This window comes from Crinia signifera, chromosome 2, assembly GCF_055691185.1.
Source record: "Crinia signifera chromosome 2, ASM5569118v1, whole genome shotgun sequence".
NCBI lineage: Eukaryota > Metazoa > Chordata > Amphibia > Anura > Myobatrachidae > Crinia > Crinia signifera.
In genome coordinates, this window is record NC_139218.1 from 338,175,632 (window position 1) to 338,196,600 (window position 20,969).

Sequence of the window (20,969 nt, forward strand, 5' to 3'; positions counted from 1 at the left end):
AACAGAGGCATATCGCCACCATTGCAGAGGAGGGATGAGGTCAGGATCTCCATCAGAGAACAGACATTTCCAGGACTCTTGGAGGGTCTTGCCACTGCCGGCCCCCATGGGTCACGCAACTGACTGATGGTGTTTGAAATGACCTAACTGTGTACCTCAACCACGTCTGAATTGGGCCACATGTGTGCAAAATGTTTTTGTGTGTGTAGCTTTGTGATTAAGAGCATCAAATACAATTTCAATGATGTAGACATCATATACTGTAGATACTGTGGTATACGGTATACACTGATCTCTTTGCATGTTTGTGAAATTATTAGAAACACTTTGCAAATCTGTATATTTGTATTCTGCATGTACTGTACTGTTTGCTTTCATTATTCTCCATTGTAAATTCACCTTAACCTTCATGCCCTTGGGGGCTAATTGTCTGCCAGTTAACAATATCGCTCAGTGATGTCACCCGGTCCCTGCTTCTAGCATGCCTCATTGATGATATACTGTAGTCAACATTGGGCACACAGAACAGGCAATGGGGTGGGGGTTTGTTATTACGATATTGAGCTGTTCAAGAATGTAGTAATGTGACCATTGTGCTGCAGTCCAATTAAAAGTAAAATCACAAATTGTATTTATATCTTATATTGTAATACAGGTTAAGTATCCCTTATCGGAAATGCCCTGGACCATGAGCATTTTAGGTAAGGGATTTTTTGGGGTTTTTTTGAATATTCTTTTTCCCATACTTACCTGGTCCCCTGTTGGTGCCCCGATGGTCCTCCGACGTCCACGGTGTCCTCCGGCGTCCATGGTGGCCTTCAGGATCCTCTTCCGCGCATCTCCAGTCCCAGGGGTGCATTGCGCAAGTGTGTGGTCTGGTGACGGAGACCGCCGTGGACATCGGGGGACGAGGTAAGTATGAAAAAAGGAGGGGGGGGGGGGGGGCAAGAACAAAAAAAACCCGAAAAACTAAACATTTAGCAAGATAAAACATACCTGTATGTCAAGGTCAGGGGTGACAAAATCCTTTAGATACTCAATTGGACCCATCAGGTAAGGACAGTGGTGGGTGAAAACCTTTAGTAATAACACACAAGACAAAGCTGTTAATGAAATAATTACATAGAAAATAATTATGCATTCTGATAGGCTCACTTTACCAATGACCTTTAGATAAATATCTCCGTCTACACCTTTGATATTGCCTTCATGGACTCGAAAACCAACAAACTCTAAGGAGCCGGTATACTACATAAAATACATATTTGAATGATATAGCTATCAAAAATAGAATTACTCTTATTTTGTGCAATTCTCACAATAATAATAATAATAATAATAATTATTATTATTATTATTATTATTATTATACTAACTCAGGGTTGCCGACTTTTGTTATCTCCTCTCCGGGAGCAGCCCGGAGAGGAGACTTTCAGCAAAAGTTCGGGGGTGGGGCTCGAGCGTTACGTCATTAAGCCCGCCCCCATAATTAGAAATTACCCGGTTTGCCTATCTCTGTGGGGGGCAGGGCTCAACGAAGCGATTATGACACTATAGCCCCGCCCCTCCCAGAGATCGTCAAATCAGGTTATCTAAACGCCGCGGTCAGGTGGGGAGGAAGCCGCAAACAGGGTGGGGGGGGAGCGGCGGTCCCCCAGAATCCGGGAGGGTTGCCCATCTTCCCGGGGGGCCGGGAGGGGGACCCGATTTTCAGGACCCTCCCGGCCATTCCGGGAGTGTAGGCAACCCTAAACATAGAAACATAGAATTTGACGGCAGATAAGAACCACTTGGCCCATCTAGTCTGCCCTTTTTTTAAACATGTTACCTCAAACCATATTTGATCCTTTATTTATCCCAAGCATGTTTAAATTTTACTACTGTATTTGCGTCTACCACCTCTGTTGGGAGGCTATTCCACTTATCTACTACTCTTTCTGTGAAAAAATTCTTCCTCGCATTTCCCCTGAATCTTCCTCCGTCTAGTTTCAGTGCATGTCCTCGTGTTCTGTTGCTCCTCTTCCTGTGAAGAATGTCTCCCACCTGTACCTTGTTAAAGCCCTTGATATATTTGAAAGTTTCTATCATGTCCCCCATTTCCCTTCTCTGCTCTAAAGTATACATATTAAGATCTTTTAGTCTTTCCTGGTACGTTTTGTGATGTAGGCCATGCACCATTTTAGTTGCTCTTCTTTGTACAGTCTCTAATGTATTTATATCCTTCTGGAGATATGGCCTCCAGAACTGAACACAATACTCTAGGTGAGGTCGTACCAATGACCTATACAGTGGCATTATTACTTCTTTCTTTCTACTGCTGATACCTCTCCCTATGCAACCAAGCATCTGACTTGCCTTCTTCATTGCTTTGTTACATTGCCTACCTGCTTTTAAGTCCCCTGAAATAGTGACACCTAGATCCCTCTCTTCCTCAGTAGTTTCCATTATAGTGCCATTTATACTATATTGAGTCTTTGGATTTCTGAGACCCAAGTGCATGATTTTGCATTTTTTGGCATTAAACTGTAGTTGCCATTCTCTTGACCATTTCTCTAATCTGCCTAAATCCTCAATCATTTGTTTTACCCCTCCTGGTGTGTCTACCCTGTTGCATACCTTTGTGTCATCTGCAAAAAGGCACATTTTACCCTCAATTCCATTTGCAATATCACCAATAAAGATATTAAAAAGCACCGGTCCAAGTACAGATCCCTGGGGTACTCCACTTGTAACCTTTCCCTCCTTTGACTGTACTCTGTTTACTACAACTCTCTGTTTTCTGTCCTGCAACCACGCTTTTATCCATTCAACTATCTTAGAATCCAATCCCAAGCTTTCAAGTTTATTTAACAGTCTGCGATGTGTGACAGTGTCAAAAGCTTTACTAAAGTCTAGATAAGCTACATCTACAGCCCCACCTTGATCTATTACTTTAGTCACCCAGTCAAAAAAGTCAATAAGATTTGTTTGACATGATCTTCCCCCAGTAAACCCATGCTGTTTTGGATCCTGTAAATTGCTGGTTTTGAGATATTCTACAACTCTTTGTTTTAAGAGTGTTTCCATCAATTTCCCTACTACTGATGTAAGGCTCACTGGTCGATAGTTGCTTACATCTTCCTTGCTTCCACTTTTGTGCAGTGGGACTACATTCGCTGTTTTCCAGTCCTCTGGGATTACTCCAGTAGCTAGTGACTGGTTGAATAATTCTGTTATTGGTTTTACCAGCTCCCCTTTAAGCTCTTTTAGTATCCTTGGATGTATCCCATCTGGCCCCATTGATTTATCCACTTTCAGTTTTGAGAGTTCTATGAGGACTTTCTCCTCTGTAAATGTACTTGTCTCTCCCTCAGTTTTCTGACTATACTTGCAACTTAACTGTGGCCCCTTCCCCTCTCTTTCAGCAGTGAATACTGAGCAGAAATAATTATTAATATTATCTGCTATTACATTGTCCCCCTCAAGAAAACTTCCACTCTCTGTCTTCAGTCTAATTATTCCACTTTTTGTTTTTCTCCTTTCACTTATATACCTAAAAAAAGTTTTCCCCCCTTTACCCACTGACTGGGCCATTTTCTCTTCAGCCTGTGCTTTTGCACATCTGATTACCTTTTTAGCCTCCTTCTGTCTAACAAGATACACCTCTTTGTCCTCATTCTTCTGCGTCTGCTTAAATTTCTTAAAGGCCAACTTTTTTGCTTTCACAATACTTGCTACTTCTTTTGCAAACCACAATGGCTTTCTTTTTCTTGTGTTTTTCCTAACTCTTTTGACGCAAAGTTCTGTTGCTTTTAGAATTGCACTTTTTAATTTTTCCCACTTATCCAGGAAGCCGCAAACAGGGTGGGGGGAGCGGGGTTATACTTTTATATGGTACATATTGTTTTCAATGTATTTGTTTTGTTCTTATGTAGGATTTTATATGTAGTATGATTTATCATCCTGACTGTGCTGCAGTAAGGCATTTTGTGCACCTTACAAATAAATGCAGGTGACAACGATTCTTCATTGTGGTTTAATCATTCAGGTAGTGCTTTGAAAAAAAGATATTATGAATTTGCTAGGTTGAAAGATTGAACAATACCCTATTTTCCAGGTTATAATATTGTCTTTGGGTACCTTGGCCTATCGCTTGATAGGTAATATAATGGGGGACTCACAGTGACTAAAGTAGCATCAATATGAGACAATGACACTTCTATGGATAACCCTACCTGAGGTTTCTAGTATATTTCTGGCATAATATTTACACTGGTTTAATGGCTGTAATGGGGGGGAAGGGGGTGTAAAATCATGATTAAATGGCATTATGAAGGCTACATTGACATAGTTCTAACTTTAAAGAAATAAAATATTAGATTGAGTATATACTTTGTATATATTTATTTTATTATTTATTTACAGTTTCTTATATACTGCAGCAGATTCTGTTGCGCTTTACAATTGTAAACAGTAATAAAACAAACTGGGTAACAACTTACAATCTATAATCTATATATATATTACTACAGGGTGATTCAAAAGTTGCAGTACACCCTTTTACTTCAAAAACTGTGCGGGAAATGGGAAAACTGACTTTGATTCAAGATGGCATCCATGTTCGGTACACAGATTAAAAGATAGCAGACCTCAGCCATACCTTACTGGAATATCCAAGTTTTCCCATTCCCTGCACATTTTTTGAAACAAAAGGGTATACTGCGATTTGGGAATCACCCTGTACTTGTCTGTATTTATTACACTGTCATTCACCTCTCTAAGGCCTTCCAGTGCCAGAGAACGGAAAGACAAGATCACTCCAATGATGGTCATTCTCTTCAGCAAGCTTTCCGGAGCTGAATCGGTAGAAAGCAAGAAAATAATAAGGTGAAATACCAGTCCCCAGCATATGATTATAAACATGAATATTCTGTGAAAAGACAATTCCACTGACCCAAAGTGCCTGAGTAAAGTACACAAGGGAGAATCATGTACAGTATGCATAAATAATGCTGCATGGTGGTGTAGGTCATCATGACGCGTTTCACTGCAAACAGCATCATGATGACTCCATATGCATAAATAATGCTGCAAGGTGGTGTAGGTCATCGTGACGCGTTTCACTGCAAACAGCATCATGATGACTCCATATGCATAAATAATGCTACATGGTGGTGTAGGTCATTGTGACGCATTTCACTGCAAACAGCATCATGATGACTCCATTGCATAAAGCACCAAACTGCGGTGATGACTACAAGTTGGTTCTATATGTGGCCCACTATGAGAAGTGACAGAGATGATAAAATAGAATACCCAAATGGTATCCAAAATGTGCGCCATGGCTCCCTGGGGTGGCACAGTGTACCTGTAGGGGTGCCCTTGGTTTGTGGTCCAAGACCAGTTCAAATTATTTATAGTCAATGTATTAGGCAAAATCAGTGCTTGAGGCTTCCAATTATAGCATATGTGGATCAGGGCCGAAACTAGGGTTTCCGGCGCCCGGGGCAAGGCAGTCATTTGGTGCCCCCCCCCCCTAGTAGTGATGCTGCCAATCAGCGTCCGGCAAGTCTTTTCGAAGTCATCAGCGCTTCCTGCAGCCGGACTAGTAGGAGATGGACGGAGTCAAAGTAACATGCCGCTACAGCGTCCACACACCTGTCACCGGACCTCACAGCGCCCCTCACCTCCAGCGCCCGGTGCTCGTGACCCCCCAGCCCCCCCCTAGTTACGGCCCTGTGTGGATAAACAAAAGAGAATCATGTTCCTCACCACATAACTGGACCTAAGGATAACATATAGGCACAGCTTATTTCATTTTTTTTTTAAATCGGAAATTCCCAAAACTTTTGGCTTAGGGCGCCATGAAAACAATTCTGATACTCTAGGCACTGTTATTGAAAAAATATTGGGAGCCACTGCATACTGTACATAGATAAGTGTACTGTTCATTCTAGCACCCTCCAACTTTGAAAACCCATGCAGTTCCTGTTCCCTGCCTAGGGTGTCGCTGTCTGCTGTGGTGTTTCTATAACAGGTCTGGTTTGCATATCACTGCTGATATACAGACCACACTGTGCTAGAAGCACTACAGCAGACAGCGACACCCCAGGCAGGGGTGAAGAACTGCATGGGTTTTCAAAGATGGCGGGTGCTAGAATGAACACTAAAGTGGGCAGCAGTACAGATGTTTTTCTCTTCATATCCAGGAACAATGGAGCAACATACAGTGCTCATTTTACACACCTGTACTGCACCCTAGTGAATGTGCTCAACTTCAAATATGTTCCAAAAAACATCCATTTAAACATGTCTTTCTTTTTTATAAATAAATGGAACTGTTACCCATAGCAACCAGATATATGCTGTTGTTACATTAATTTAAACAGACAAGTGTACAGTTCTGAAATAGATTATGAGACACTATCCATAAAAAATGAAAAGGCACGTCTGTTTGTTAGTAAGGGCAATGTACAGTACAGGAACATCTGCTAAGCTGAGTCGCGTGCCAGCACAAACATCCAAATATAACAGTAACTTACAGCTCAGTTTGGCTAAAAGAGATGGCATCAGCTCTGTATTGCTGAAATTGGATCTGATTTGTACCAACACATCCATATTCTCCACAACAAGTTTCTGGAAGAGAAATAAAAGTTATATTCTCTAGTCATTCGGGATACGTGCTTTCAGATGCAGCTTATCGCCAGTGGTAGATGTAATTATACAGTATGTACAGATTGAGTCTACATTTGAAATGCCTGGGAACAGAAGGATTTTGGATTACTCTGTATTTTGGAAAATTTGCACACCATAATAAGATATCTTGGGGATAGAACCCCAGAATAAACACTAAATGCATTGTTGCCTATACACCTTATGCATTCTGCTCGAAGGTCATTTTACAGTATGCAATATGAAACAAAGGGCCCGATTCAGATTCACTCACTAAGCAGCATTTTTTCGCTGCCTACTGAGTAGATAAGCACTGCCATCATCATGAACTGTACTCATAAAAAGCAGCACTCCCATCATCCTGCTACTATATGTACATCCTAATACTCTGGCTGTCACAAGCAGCACTCCCATCATCCTGCTACTATATGTACATCCTAATACTCTGGCTGTCACAAGCAGCACCCCCATCATCCTGCTACTATACTGTACATCCTATACTCTGGCTGTCACAAGCAGCACTCCCATCATCCTGCTACTATACTGTACATCCTATACTCTGACTGTCACAAGCAGCACTCCCATCATCCTGCTACTATATGTACATCCTAATACTCTGGCTGTCACAAGCAGCACTCCCATCATCCTGCTACTATACTGTACATCCTATACTCTGGTTGTCACAAGCAGCACTCCCATCATCCTGCTACTATACTGTACATCCTATACTCTGGCTGTCACAAGCAGCACTCCCATCATCCTGCTACTATACTGTACATCCTATACTCTGACTGTCCCAAGCAGCACTCCCATCATCCTGCTACTATACTGTACATCCTATACTCTGACTGTCACAAGCAGCACTCCCATCATCCTGCTACTATATGTACATCCTAATACTCTGGCTGTCACAAGCAGCACTCCCATCATCCTGCTACTATATGTACATCCTAATACTCTGGCTGTCACAAGCAGCACCCCCATCATCCTGCTACTATACTGTACATCCTATACTCTGGCTGTCACAAGCAGCACCCCCATCATCCTGCTACTATACTGTACATCCTATACTCTGGCTGTCACAAGCAGCACCCCCATCATCCTGCTACTATACTGTACATCCTATACTCTGGCTGTCACAAGCAGCACTCCCATCATCCTGCTACCATACTGTACATCCTATACTCTGGCTGTCAAAAGCAGCACTCCCATCATCCTGCTACTATACTGTACATCCCTATACTCTGGCCGTCACAAGCAGCACTCCCATCATCCTGCTACTATGCTGTACATCCTATACTCTGGCCGTCACAAGCAGCACTCCCATCATCCTGCTACTATGCTGTACATCCTATACTCTGGCCGTCACAAGCAGCACCCCCATCATCCTGTTGCTATGCTGTACATCTTATACTCTGGCTGTCACAAGCAGCACTCCCATCATCCTGCTGCTATACTGTACATCCTATACTCTGGCCGTCACAAGCAGCACTCCCATCATCCTGCTGCTATACTGTACATCCTATACTCTGGCTGTCACAAGCAGCACTCCCATCATCCTGCTACTATACTGTACATCCTATACTCTGACTGTCACAAGCAGCACTCCCATAATCCTGCTACTATACTGTACATCCTATACTCTGGCCGTCACAAGCAGCACTCCCATCATCCTGCTGCTATACTGTACATCCTATACTCTGGCTGTCACAAGCAGCACTCCCATCATCCTGCTGCTGTACTGTAAATCCTATACTCTGACCGTCACAAGCAGCAATCCCATAATCCTGCTACTATACTGTACATCCTATACTCTGGCTGTCACAAGCAGTACTCCCATCATCCTGCTACTATAGTGTACATCCTATACTCTGGCTGTCACAAGCAGCACTCCCATCATCCTGCTACTATACTGTACATCCTATACTCTGGCTGTCACAAGCAGCACTCCCATCATCCTGCTACTATACTGTACATCCTATACTCTGGCTGTCACAAGCAGCACTCCCATCATCCTGCTACTATACTGTACATCCTATACTCTGGCTGTCACAAGCAGCACTCCCATCATCCTGCTACCATACTGTACATCCTATACTCTGGCTGTCACAAGCAGCACTCCCATCATCCTGCTACTATACTGTACATCCTATACTCTGACTGTCACAAGCAGCACTCCCATCATCCTGCTACTATACTGTACATCCTATACTCTGACTGTCACAAGCAGCACTCCCATCATCCTGCTACTATACTGTACATCCCTATACTCTGGCCGTCACAAGCAGCATTCCCATCATCCTGCTACTATGCTGTACATCCTATACTCTGGCCGTCACAAGCAGCACTCCCATCATCCTGCTACTATGCTGTACATCCTATACTCTGGCCGTCACAAGCAGCACCCCCATCATCCTGTTGCTATGCTGTACATTTTATACTCTGGCTGTCACAAGCAGCACTCCCATCATCCTGCTGCTATACTGTACATCCTATACTCTGGCCGTCACAAGCAGCACTCCCATCATCCTGCTGCTATACTGTACATCCTATACTCTGGCTGTCACAAGCAGCACTCCCATCATCCTGCTACTATACTGTACATCCTATACTCTGACTGTCACAAGCAGCAATCCCATAATCCTGCTACTATACTGTACATCCTATACTCTGGCCGTCACAAGCAGCACTCCCATCATCCTGCTGCTATACTGTACATCCTATACTCTGGCTGTCACAAGCAGCACTCCCATCATCCTGCTGCTGTACTGTAAATCCTATACTCTGACCGTCACAAGCAGCAATCCCATAATCCTGCTACTATACTGTACATCCTATACTCTGGCTGTCACAAGCAGTACTCCCATCATCCTGCTACTATAGTGTACATCCTATACTCTGGCTGTCACAAGCAGCACTCCCATCATCCTGCTACTATACTGTACATCCTATACTCTGGCTGTCACAAGCAGCACTCCCATCATCCTGCTACTATACTGTACATCCTATACTCTGGCTGTCACAAGCAGCACTCCCATCATCCTGCTACTATACTGTACATCCTATACTCTGGCTGTCACAAGCAGCACTCCCATCATCCTGCTGCTGTACTGTAAATCCTATACTCTGACCGTCACAAGCAGCAATCCCATAATCCTGCTACTATACTGTACATCCTATACTCTGGCTGTCACAAGCAGTACTCCCATCATCCTGCTACTATAGTGTACATCCTATACTCTGGCTGTCACAAGCAGCACTCCCATCATCCTGCTACTATACTGTACATCCTATACTCTGGCTGTCACAAGCAGCACTCCCATCATCCTGCTACTATACTGTACATCCTATACTCTGGCTGTCACAAGAAGTACTCCCATCATCCTGCTACTATACTGTACATCCTATACTCTGGCTGTCACAAGCAGTACTCCCATCATCCTGCTACTATAGTGTACATCCTATACTCTGGCTGTCACAAGCAGCACTCCCATCATCCTGCTACTATACTGTACATCCTATACTCTGGCTGTCACAAGCAGCACTCCCATCATCCTGCTACTATACTGTACATCCTATACTCTGACTGTCACAAGCAGCACTCCCATCATCCTGCTACTATACTGTACATCCTATACTCTGGCTGTCACAAGCAGCACTCCCATCATCCTGCTACTATACTGTACATCCTATACTCTGGCTGTCACAAGCAGCACTCCCATCATCCTGCTACTACAGTAGGAGCAAGTTTCATCTTTGCTCCTTTGGTCATGGCTAGCCATGGCTATTCTATTGTTCTCAGCTGCAATACAATACGTATTGCAGCTGAGAACAATAGAATAGCCATGGCTAGCCATGGCTAGCCATGGCCAAAGGAGCAAAGATGAAACTTGCTCCTACTGTATACTGTACATCCTATACTCTGACTGTCACAAGCAGCACTCCCATCATCCTGCTGCTATACTGTACATCCTATACTCTGACTGTCACAGGCAGCACTCCCATCATCCTGCTACTATACTGTACATCCTATACTCTGGCTGTCACAAGCAGCACTCCCATCATCCTGCTACTATACTGTACATCCTATACTCTGGCTGTCACAAGCAGCACTCCCATCATCCTGCTACTATACTGTACATCCTATACTCTGACTGTCACAAGCAGCACTCCCATCATCCTGCTACTATACTGTACATCCTATACTCTGGCTGTCAAAAGCAGCACTCCCATCATCCTGCTACTATACTGTACATCCTATACTCTGGCCGTCACAAGCAGCATTCCCATCATCCTGCTACTATGCTGTACATCCTATACTCTGGCCGTCACAAGCAGCACTCCCATCATCCTGCTACTATGCTATACATCCTATACTCTGGCCGTCACAAGCAGCACCCCCATCATCCTGTTGCTATGCTGTACATCTTATACTCTGGCTGTCACAAGCAGCACTCCCATCATCCTGCTGCTATACTGTACATCCTATACTCTGGCCGTCACAAGCAGCACTCCCATCATCCTGCTGCTATACTGTACATCCTATACTCTGGCTGTCACAAGCAGTACTCCCATCATCCTGCTACTATACTGTACATCCTATACTCTGACTGTCACAAGCAGCACCCCCATCATCCTGTTACTATACGGTACATCCTATACTCTGGCCGTCACAAGCAGCATTCCCATCATCCTGCTACTATGCTGTACATCCTATACTCTGGCCGTCACAAGCAGCACTCCCATCATCCTGCTACTATGCTATACATCCTATACTCTGGCCGTCACAAGCAGCACCCCCATCATCCTGTTGCTATGCTGTACATCTTATACTCTGGCTGTCACAAGCAGCACTCCCATCATCCTGCTGCTATACTGTACATCCTATACTCTGGCTGTCACAAGCAGCACTCCCATCATCCTGCTGCTATACTGTACATCCTATACTCTGGCCGTCACAAGCAGCACTCCCATCATCCTGCTGCTATACTGTACATCCTATACTCTGGCCGTCACAAGAAGTACTCCCATCATCCTGCTACTATACTGTACATCCTATACTCTGGCTGTCACAAGCAGTACTCCCATCATCCTGCTACTATAGTGTACATCCTATACTCTGGCTGTCACAAGCAGCACTCCCATCATCCTGCTACTATACTGTACATCCTATACTCTGGCTGTCACAAGCAGCACTCCCATCATCCTGCTACTATACTGTACATCCTATACTCTGACTGTCACAAGCAGCACTCCCATCATCCTGCTACTATACTGTACATCCTATACTCTGGCTGTCACAAGCAGCACTCCCATCATCCTGCTACTATACTGTACATCCTATACTCTGGCTGTCACAAGCAGCACTCCCATCATCCTGCTACTACAGTAGGAGCAAGTTTCATCTTTGCTCCTTTGGTCATGGCTAGCCATGGCTATTCTATTGTTCTCAGCTGCAATACAATACGTATTGCAGCTGAGAACAATAGAATAGCCATGGCTAGCCATGGCCAAAGGAGCAAAGATGAAACTTGCTCCTACTGTATACTGTACATCCTATACTCTGACTGTCACAGGCAGCACTCCCATCATCCTGCTACTATACTGTACATCCTATACTCTGGCTGTCACAAGCAGCACTCCCATCATCCTGCTACTATACTGTACATCCTATACTCTGGCTGTCACAAGCAGCACTCCCATCATCCTGCTACTATACTGTACATCCTATACTCTGACTGTCACAAGCAGCACTCCCATCATCCTGCTACTATACTGTACATCCTATACTCTGGCTGTCACAAGCAGCACTCCCATCATCCTGCTACTATACTGTACATCCTATACTCTGACTGTCACAAGCAGCACTCCCATCATCCTGCTACTATACTGTACATCCTATACTCTGGCTGTCACAAGCAGCACTCCCATCATCCTGCTACTATACTGTACATCCTATACTCTGGCTGTCACAAGCAGCACTCCCATCATCCTGCTGCTATACTGTACATCCTATACTCTGGCTGTCACAAGCAGCACTCCCATCATCCTTCTACTATACTGTACATCCTATACTCTGACTGTCACAAGCAGCACTCCCATCATCCTGCTGCTATACTGTACATCCTATACTCTGGCCGTCACAAGCAGCACTCCCATCATCCTGCTACTATACTGTACATCCTATACTCTGGCTGTCACAAGCAGCACTCCCATCATCCTGCTACTATACTGTACATCCTATACTCTGGCTGTCACAAGCAGCACTCCCATCATCCTGCTACTATACTGTACATCCTATACTCTGGCTGTCACAAGCAGCACTCCCATCATCCTGCTACTACAGTAGGAGCAAGTTTCATCTTTGCTCCTTTGGTCATGGCTAGCCATGGCTATTCTATTGTTCTCAGCTGCAATACAATACGTATTGCAGCTGAGAACAATAGAATAGCCATGGCTAGCCATGGCTAGCCATGGCCAAAGGAGCAAAGATGAAACTTGCTCCTACTGTATACTGTACATCCTATACTCTGACTGTCACAGGCAGCACTCCCATCATCCTGCTACTATACTGTACATCCTATACTCTGGCTGTCACAAGCAGCACTCCCATCATCCTGCTACTATACTGTACATCCTATACTCTGGCTGTCACAAGCAGCACTCCTATCATCCTGCTACTATACTGTACATCCTATACTCTGACTGTCACAAGCAGCACTCCCATCATCCTGCTACTATACTGTACATCCTATACTCTGGCCGTCACAAGCAGCACTCCCATCATCCTGTTACTATACGGTACATCCTATACTCTGGCTGTCACAAGAAGTACTCCCATCATCCTGCTACTATACTGTACATCCTATACTCTGGCTGTCACAAGCAGTACTCCCATCATCCTGCTACTATAGTGTACATCCTATACTCTGGCTGTCACAAGCAGCACTCCCATCATCCTGCTACTATACTGTACATCCTATACTCTGGCTGTCACAAGCAGCACTCCCATCATCCTGCTACTATACTGTACATCCTATACTCTGACTGTCACAAGCAGCACTCCCATCATCCTGCTACTATACTGTACATCCTATACTCTGGCTGTCACAAGCAGCACTCCCATCATCCTGCTACTATACTGTACATCCTATACTCTGGCTGTCACAAGCAGCACTCCCATCATCCTGCTACTACAGTAGGAGCAAGTTTCATCTTTGCTCCTTTGGTCATGGCTAGCCATGGCTATTCTATTGTTCTCAGCTGCAATACAATACGTATTGCAGCTGAGAACAATAGAATAGCCATGGCTAGCCATGGCTAGCCATGGCCAAAGGAGCAAAGATGAAACTTGCTCCTACTGTATACTGTACATCCTATACTCTGACTGTCACAGGCAGCACTCCCATCATCCTGCTACTATACTGTACATCCTATACTCTGGCTGTCACAAGCAGCACTCCCATCATCCTGCTACTATACTGTACATCCTATACTCTGGCTGTCACAAGCAGCACTCCTATCATCCTGCTACTATACTGTACATCCTATACTCTGACTGTCACAAGCAGCACTCCCATCATCCTGCTACTATACTGTACATCCTATACTCTGGCCGTCACAAGCAGCACTCCCATCATCCTGCTACTATACTGTACATCCTATACTCTGGCTGTCACAAGCAGCACTCCCATCATCCTGCTACTATACTGTACATCCTATACTCTGGCCGTCATAAGCAGCACTCCCATCATCCTGCTACTATACTGTACATCCTATACTCTGGCTGTCACAAGCAGCACTCCCATCATCCTGTTACTATACTGTACATCCTATACTCTGGCCATCACAAGCAGCACTCCCATCATCCTGCTGCTATACTGTACATCCTATACTCTGGCTGTCACAAGCAGCACTCCCATCATACTGCTACTATACTGTACATCCTATACTCTGACTGTCACAAGCAGCACTCCCATCATCCTGTTACTATACTGTACATCCTATACTCTGACTGTCACAAGCAGCACTCCCATCATCCTGCTGCTATACTGTACATCCTATACTCTGACTGTCACAAGCAGCACTCCCATCATCCTGCTACCATACTGTACATCCTATACTCTGGCTGTCACAAGCAGCACCCCCATCATCCTGATACTATACTGTACATCCTATACTCTGGCTGTCACAAGCAGCACTCCCATCATCCTGCTGCTATACTGTACATCCTATACTCTGACTGTCACAAGCAGCACTCCCATCATCCTGCTACCATACTGTACATCCTATACTCTGGCTGTCACAAGCAGCACCCCCATCATCCTGCTACTATACTGTACATCCTATACTCTGACTGTCACAAGCAGCACTCCCATCATCCTGCTGCTATACTGTACATCCTATACTCTGACTGTCACAAGCAGCACTCCCATCATCCTGTTACTATACTGTACATCCTATACTCTGACTGTCACAAGCAGCACTCCCATCATCCTGCTACCATACTGTACATCCTATACTCTGGCTGTCACAAGCAGCACCCCCATCATCCTGCTACTATACTGTACATCCTATACTCTGACTGTCACAAGCAGCACTCCCATCATCCTGCTGCTATACTGTACATCCTATACTCTGACTGTCACAAGCAGCACTCCCATCATCCTGCTACTATACTGTACATCCTATACTCTGACTGTCACAAGCAGCACTCCCATCATCCTGCTGCTATACTGTACATCCTATACTCTGACTGTCACAAGCAGCACCCCCATCATCCTGCTACTATACTGTACATCCTATACTCTGACTGTCACAAGCAGCACTCCCATCATCCTGCTGCTATACTGTACATCCTATACTCTGACTGTCACAAGCAGCACCCCCATCATCCTGCTACTATACTGTACATCCTATACTCTGACTGTCACAAGCAGCACTCCCATCATCCTGCTACTATACTGTACATCCTATACTCTGACTGTCACAAGCAGCACTCCCATCATCCTGCTGCTATACTGTACATCCTATACTCTGACTGTCACAAGCAGCACTCCCATCATCCTGCTACTATACTGTACATCCCTATACTCTGACTGTCCCAAGCAGCACTCCCATCATCCTGCTACTATACTGTACATCCTATACTCTGGCTGTCACAAGCAGTACTCCCATCATCCTGCTACTATAGTGTACATCCTATACTCTGGCTGTCACAAGCAGCACTCCCATCATCCTGCTACTATACTGTACATCCTATACTCTGGCTGTCACAAGCAGCACTCCCATCATCCTGCTACTATACTGTACATCCTATACTCTGACTGTCACAAGCAGCACTCCCATCATCCTGCTACTATACTGTACATCCTATACTCTGGCTGTCACAAGCAGCACTCCCATCATCCTGCTACTATACTGTACATCCTATACTCTGGCTGTCACAAGCAGCACTCCCATCATCCTGCTACTATACTGTACATCCTATACTCTGGCTGTCACAAGCAGCACTCCCATCATCCTGCTACTATACTGTACATCCTATACTCTGGCTGTCACAAGCAGCACTCCCATCATCCTGCTACTACAGTAGGAGCAAGTTTCATCTTTGCTCCTTTGGTCATGGCTAGCCATGGCTATTCTATTGTTCTCAGCTGCAATACAATACGTATTGCAGCTGAGAACAATAGAATAGCCATGGCTAGCCATGGCTAGCCATGGCCAAAGGAGCAAAGATGAAACTTGCTCCTACTGTATACTGTACATCCTATACTCTGGCTGTCACAAGCAGCACTCCCATCATCCTGCTGCTATACTGTACATCCTATACTCTGACTGTCACAAGCAGCACTCCCATCATCCTGCTACCATACTGTACATCCTATACTCTGGCTGTCACAAGCAGCACCCCCATCATCCTGCTGCTATACTGTACATCCTATACTCTGACTGTCACAAGCAGCACTCCCATCATCCTGTTACTATACTGTACATCCTATACTCTGACTGTCACAAGCAGCACTCCCATCATCCTGCTACCATACTGTACATCCTATACTCTGGCTGTCACAAGCAGCACCCCCATCATCCTGCTACTATACTGTACATCCTATACTCTGACTGTCACAAGCAGCACTCCCATCATCCTGCTACTATACTGTACATCCTATACTCTGACTGTCACAAGCAGCACTCCCATCATCCTGCTACCATACTGTACATCCTATACTCTGGCTGTCACAAGCAGCACCCCCATCATCCTGCTACTATACTGTACATCCTATACTCTGACTGTCACAAGCAGCACTCCCATCATCCTGCTGCTATACTGTACATCCTATACTCTGACTGTCACAAGCAGCACCCCCATCATCCTGCTACTATACTGTACATCCTATACTCTGACTGTCACAAGCAGCACTCCCATCATCCTGCTGCTATACTGTACATCCTATACTCTGACTGTCACAAGCAGCACTCCCATCATCCTGCTGCTATACTGTACATCCTATACTCTGACTGTCACAAGCAGCAATCCCATCATCATATCCTATATTGAGTGTTAGAAACAGGAGCAAGTTCAGGAATTTTGGCATATAAGCACTAGGGCAATTTGGGACAAGTGACTGAATATTGTGTCTTTTGGTGGCATTTCTTTTGCCTTTTTAATTTTGTGTGTGATTAAATATATTACTTTCACTTACTACCGAGATTAAGGTTAATGCTGCCCTTATTAAGGTTAGAGGGTTGAACAAATGGCCCCTGTAGTGTATCAAGATGTCAATCCCTACATTATACTACCTGTATGATAAGGTTTTCTTGTAGAGAACAGTCTTCTCCCCACTGTATACTATCATCAGACAATGGGGACTCGTAGAATGTGATAAACTAGCCTTACAGCTATCTCAGTCAGTTATGGAAGAAAACATTAACCCATGAGAGATTCCCTAACAAGGCAAACTCTCTCTCCTTACGGCAACGTGCAAGCAGATAGCAATAGACCTCAAACAGGTCACATACAGGCATAGTTGCCTACCCTCCTGGATTCTGCAGGAGACTCCCTGAAATAGCAGCAATCTCCCTCTCTCCCTCATTAGTCTAGCAATCTCCCCCATGTCACCTAGCCCACATTACACTGTTTTTTTTTTTTTTTTTTTGGGGGGGGGGGGGGGGGGGATGAGAGACAGATACATTTACATTGAATCATCAGCACCATTTCCCAGCACTTTAACAAGTATAGTAGCTCTTACTAACTGCTTTGGGGCTCATCTACATTTGGATATAAGTCATTTTAAAAGATTCCTCTCAGATGTAGCAGTACACACCCACGCTTCTAGGTGCCATGGTCACAATCTCTTTTCACAATCTCTCCATATATGGAACTAGACACACCCTTTGGGTGGAGCATGGCACGCCCCCTCAATGGAGCGCTTTGCAAAATTCTACTACCAACTATAATCTCCCTGAAACTAGTTTTCAAAAGTAGGAAAGTACAGTATGCATACAGGTACAAGGAGGAGCAATAAACAAACCCATGTGACCCAGAAGCATTTACAAGGTACCAGACATCATTATGACTGTCATTTATGCCCATATGAACGCCTGACAATAACGTAACACAAAATGCATCTGTTTCTGGTTTAGGACAGGCTTCTATACTAATGCTTAGAATCAATTGACCCAGGCTAGGTTTTACAAGCTGACTTTTTGAGTTTTGCCCTAGCATTAAATGGAATGAAAACCTTCCAAACAAACTAACAAACCATTTACCTGTGCTATAGTGCTTTTTATGTTCAGCACAGTGTGTAAATAGATTACCTCACTGACATTTCAGATGTGTTTGCCATTTTATGCGGCTGAATTAAAGCTGCCAGTTTTCATGCTGTCTGAAAGTGGGAGGCATTCCAATACTTCTGCATAATTACCCAACCCTACGCATTCAGAAGTTTCAGAAACAATTTGCGCTATGAAGATAAAACTACTGGATGTTCTGCTGCAGATTTACAGACTGCAGTACTGTCATACAGATAAAAGATGTTCCTTGCACTTGACTATTCCCTCTCTGCAAACTGTCATAAGACTGTTCTCTATCTTTCAGTTGCTGTTACTCTAGCGGAATATCTGGGAGTTCTCCAGACGTCCTGGGAGAGTAGATCAGCCTCCTAGATCCCACCCACTTCACTGGGGAATGATAATGACATGATGCACAGTCACTGACATTATTTATGGTGTTGCGCCCATTGCATCTACCTAGTTCTATCTCCCAGTGGGGAGAATTTAAAGTAGGTAAGTTGGGTTGATTGATTAATAAACATCAAAGGTGCACTGCTATTGCTAAAACTTAGCATCATGAAAATTACAAAGGACATGCTGATTTCTGCAAACTAAAACCCCATACATATGATAGGACTTCTTAAAAGGGCCCTTCTGAGTGACATCTTTTTAAAAAAAGGTAGTGCGCAATCTCAATATCGTTAACAATTTGTGGGGGCACGCGCCATTAACCTCCCATCCCATCTGCTGAACATGCAGGTCAATTTTGGCTATGTAGACAACGATTCGCATGTTCAGTGGATTCCCGGTGATATCACTGAACAATAGCGTTAATTATATCGCTCAGTGTGGATGCAGAATATCATCTACCCCCTGTCCAGGAAGGGTGCTTAGTGTGTACGGGGCTTCACTCCTCTTAATTTTGTGGAACTACATGATTCGGCATGCACTGACAGCATTGGGCGTGTTGCATTGTAAGAACCAGCATCAGTGGCATATCTATAATGGGTGCTTCTATTATCTTCTAGAAGCTGCTAATAAGAAGTAGAATCTGATTAGTTGCTATGGGCAGCATCCCATCTTCAATAGAACTCCCATCTTAGTAAATAAACCCCATAGACTGCTGCAATAGACAGAGGATGCTATTTAGATGTGGTTGGATATAATGCACTATTATCATGTGCGCAGTAGCACTGCCTAGTCATCTTCAGATCACTTGTCTCTGTGCCAAAGCAATAACGAATTGTTTTTGGTGCTCACAGTAAGTTGAATACTTAATTATTAGGGGCCTCTGGAGAGAGACTGCTGGAATACACAGAGAGGCTGCTGCAGTACACAGAGAGGAACACTTCTGCAGTCCACAGTGACATTGCTGCAGTACACAGAGCACACATGCACGTAAAGGCCTTTACACACTGGGCGACTTTGAGCTGAAAGCTGCTCAAAAAACAAAGGGTACTTGTTTCCTAGCACAGCCACAATCTTTGGCATTGTATACCTTTAAGTTAAGGTACACAATGCCCGCGATGGACCCGATTTCCTTTGAAATCAGGTCCATTTTGCCGGCAAAGGGAAAATCGCGGGCATCGCGTCGGTCGCGACCATTAACATTGGCCCCGACGCCATGCCCGCGATTTTGCCATAGGCTTTAATGTTAAAATATTTTTTAACATTGAAATCGGGAGCATCGCGTCGGTCTTGTGCCATTATAATGGCACAAGGTGAGATGGACTTGATTAAGTCCATCTCACATAGTAAAAAAATGTGAAATGGGCCAATATGACCCATTTCACATTCTATATGTCCCCATCGTCACCCCACAATTGACGTGAACCCGAAGCATGGCGAGAGCAGCGAGCCCGCGAGGGGCGCCGGTGCGCGTCCTCCGACCTTTTCATTCCCCCACTATCCACGTCGGCTTGGAGTTGAGAATATAAAGTGTGGCGAGCGCAGCGAGCCACCGAGCCCGAAGCGTGGTGAGCGCAGCGAGCCCCACGAGGGGACGCGTATACCTGTGAAGTTATACGCGTCCTCACGCGGGGCTCGCTATGCTCGCCACGCTTCGGGCTCGGTGGCTCGCTGCGCTCGCCACACTTTATATTCTCAACTCCGCGCCGACGTGGATAGTAGGGGAATGAAAAGGTCGGAGGACGCGCACCACCGCCCCTCGCAGGCTCGCTACGCTCGCCACGCTTCGGGTTCACGTCAATCGTGGGGTGGGGTTTACGGTCGAAAATTGGGGGTGTAGGGAATATTTTTACATTGAATCCAATGTAAAATCGGGTCCCAGGGACCCTATTCACATTTGATTCAATAAAAAAATTGGGTCGGTCGCATCGCATGCGACCAAATCGCATGCGATGCGACCGACGTGATTTTTCCGACACGACCACCCCGATGGAGATCGGTGTGGCCGTGCTAGGAAACAAGTACCACACAAAGTTTTAGCGGCTTTCAGCTCAAAGCTGCCCAGTGTGTATGGCCCGGCGGTGAGCGGTGATGCATGCTCCCGCATCATCGCTGGGTAAACCGCTCATCTGCTG

The 20,969-nt window shown here is 44.9% G+C and overlaps 1 protein-coding gene across 2 annotated transcripts in view; it reads right to left on the reverse strand.

Moving 5' to 3' along the window:
- NCKAP1L (NCK associated protein 1 like) overlaps positions 1-20,969 on the reverse strand; it is a 188,796-nt gene that overhangs the window by 68,846 nt on the left and 98,981 nt on the right. For both annotated transcript variants that reach the window (XM_083169529.1, XM_083169530.1), the window contains 3 exons: positions 6,522-6,615; positions 4,753-4,835; positions 997-1,077 (listed from right to left, as the gene is read on the reverse strand). In XM_083169529.1, the coding sequence (XP_083025655.1) occupies positions 997-1,077; positions 4,753-4,835; positions 6,522-6,615 (258 nt within the window). The remainder of the gene's footprint in view (positions 1-996; positions 1,078-4,752; positions 4,836-6,521; positions 6,616-20,969) is intronic.